The sequence below is a fragment of the Agelaius tricolor genome, unplaced genomic scaffold, assembly GCF_023055355.1.
Source record: "Agelaius tricolor isolate 1412-34295 unplaced genomic scaffold, bAgeTri1.0.p SCAF_40, whole genome shotgun sequence".
In the NCBI taxonomy this organism is placed as follows: Eukaryota; Metazoa; Chordata; class Aves; order Passeriformes; family Icteridae; genus Agelaius; species Agelaius tricolor.
In genome coordinates this window covers 716,749-718,984 of record NW_027269300.1, presented here as the reverse complement: position 1 = coordinate 718,984, position 2,236 = coordinate 716,749, and the positions used below count along the sequence as shown (strand labels likewise).

At 52.9% G+C, this 2,236-nt stretch overlaps 1 protein-coding gene across 1 annotated transcript; it reads right to left on the bottom strand.

Annotated features, from left to right (window-relative positions):
• Positions 1–455: 455 nt before the first annotated feature.
• LOC139603715 (olfactory receptor 14J1-like) lies at positions 456–1,388 on the bottom strand. Its single transcript, XM_071454610.1, has one exon. It carries the CDS (start codon positions 1,386–1,388, stop codon positions 456–458), a length of 933 nt encoding a protein of 310 aa, XP_071310711.1.
• Between the last annotated feature and the right edge of the window lie 848 nt (positions 1,389–2,236).

Genomic DNA, 2,236 nt, shown 5'->3' with positions numbered 1-2,236 from the left:
CTCAGGCCCTGCAGCAACACCAGGGCCACCAGGGCAGCAGGGCAGGGCCATGGCAGCAGCACTGGCAACACCAAGTGCTGCTGCTGCTGCTGGGCACAGCTGCTGGGCCAGCACTGATCTGCCCCAGCTCTGCACACCGACATTGCTGCTGCAGCTCCAGAGAAGGCAACATAAGGAGCATATCTAGGGAAAGATCTCTGATGAGAAGATCTCTGCTAGGTGATCCTTTTGTTCATTTGAAGCCACCAAGGGCAAAGCTCCTCATTGACACAGTCTGGGGCCACAGCAAAGGTGGAAAGAAACAAAATGAGATACAGCACAAACAATTGCATTTCTTGTGGACAATATTAAAAAGAATGTTAAAGGAATGAAAAGAATTAACCAACCACCAATCCCAACTAGAACTATCCAAGTTGAGTTTTATTACATTTGACTTGCAGAAACTGGCCAGCGGTTTAATATTTGTGAAACCATCCACTCATCAGTCTCCAGACTGCAGCCTTGAGCTCCTGGTTCCTCAGGCTGTAGATGAGGGGGTTCAGGGCTGGAGGCACCACCGAGTACAGAAGTGACAGGGCCAGATCCAGGGATGGGGAGGAGACAGAGGGGGGCTTCAGGTGAGCAAATGTGCCAGTGCTGACAAAGAGGGAGACCACAGCCAGGTGACGGAGGCAGGTGGAAAAGGCTTTGTGCCGTCCCTGCTCAGAGGGGATCCTCAGCAGAGCCCTGAAGATCTGCACATAGGAGAAAACCATGAACACAAAGCAGCTAAATACTAGACAGACAGAAAATACAAGAAGCCCAAGTTCCCGGAGTTTGGAGTGTGAGCAGGAGAGCTTGAGGATGTGTGGGATTTCACAGAAGAACTGGCCCAGGGCATTGCCATGGCACAGGGGCAGGGAAAATGTATTGGCTGTGTGCAGCAGAGCATTGAGAAAGCCACTGGCCCAGGCAGCTGCTGCCATGTGGGCACAAGCTCTGCTGCCCAGGAGGGTCCCGTAGTGCAGGGGTTTGCAGATGGACACGTAGCGGTCGTAGCACATGATGGTCAGGAGGGAAAACTCTGCTGAAATGAAAAAGGCAAACAGAAACACCTGTGCAGCACATGCTGAGTAGGAGATGGTGCTGGTGTCCCAGAGGGAATTGTGCATGGCTTTGGGGACAGTGGTGCAGATGGAGCCCAGGTCGCTGAGGGCCAGGTTGAGCAGGAAGAAGAACATGGGCGTGTGCAGGTGGTGGCCGCAGGCTACGGCGCTGATGATGAGGCCGTTGCCCAGGAGGGCAGCCAGGGAGATGCCCAGCAAGAGGCAGAAGTGCAGGAGCTGCAGCTGCCGCGTGTCTGCCAGTGCCAGCAGGAGGAAGTGCCTGATGGAGCTGCTGTTGCACATTGCTTCACTCTGGACATTGTGAGCTGTTCAAAGACAACACGGACAATTTCGACAAAGTACCTTGAGTCAATCCTATGCTATCTTCTTACACAAGCAATCAAAATTGCTTCTCTTTCTTTAGGGAAATTTCATTTACCTTTTTTTTTTTTTTTGAGTTTAGATATGGGCTGCTAAGTAACTGTGTGTTTTTTAGAAGGGGCAGAAGTGCTGTTCTTAGTATTGTTCTCAACCTGAATATTGGGGAGCCCAGAGGGAAAACAGGGCTGCCTGTGCCCCTGAGCAGTCAGATCTGCTGGTCCCACACAGGTGCCCTTTGCTTATTTCACCTTCCTCTAGTACAGGACGTACAAATTTAAAACTGCATTTAAAAAGAAACGTGGCCTTTTTGAAGACTCCAGTTTCAAAATCAATCTCTCCAACTCTTCTCTCTTTCCCTGTGAAGCTGGACAGGATGGGATACCAAGGGTTGGTCTGGCTCTCTGCTGCCTGGAGTTGTGCCTACTGGGAACTGTTTCTCTCTATCCAAGCCTTGTCCCTGCCAGTGCTGCCAGAGCCCAGCCCAGCCCTGGGGGCTCAGCTCTGCCCTGCAGACCCCTCCCAGCACAGGGCACTGCCCAGGGGCATCTCCCTGGCAGCAGGGCCTTAAGGGCAGGCCAGACAAACAGAGATGCTGCAAGCCAAGGTGCTGCTGCTGCTGCTGTCTGTAGGGAGAGGAGGCTGAGGAGGCACTTTCTGAGGGAGATCTGAGGCCCATCTGCTGATGCCCAGGCTGACAGTGCAGGAGGCTCAGGGACACAGCCAAAGCTGACAGCCCCTTTCCCTTCCCTTTAGGAGAAAGCTGAGAGCAG

What these genes read in the sequence shown, in the direction of transcription:
- LOC139603715 (XM_071454610.1), bottom strand. Translation starts at nt 1,388, where the DNA reads ATGTGCAACAGCAGCTCCATCAGGCACTTCCTCCTGCTGGCACTGGCA.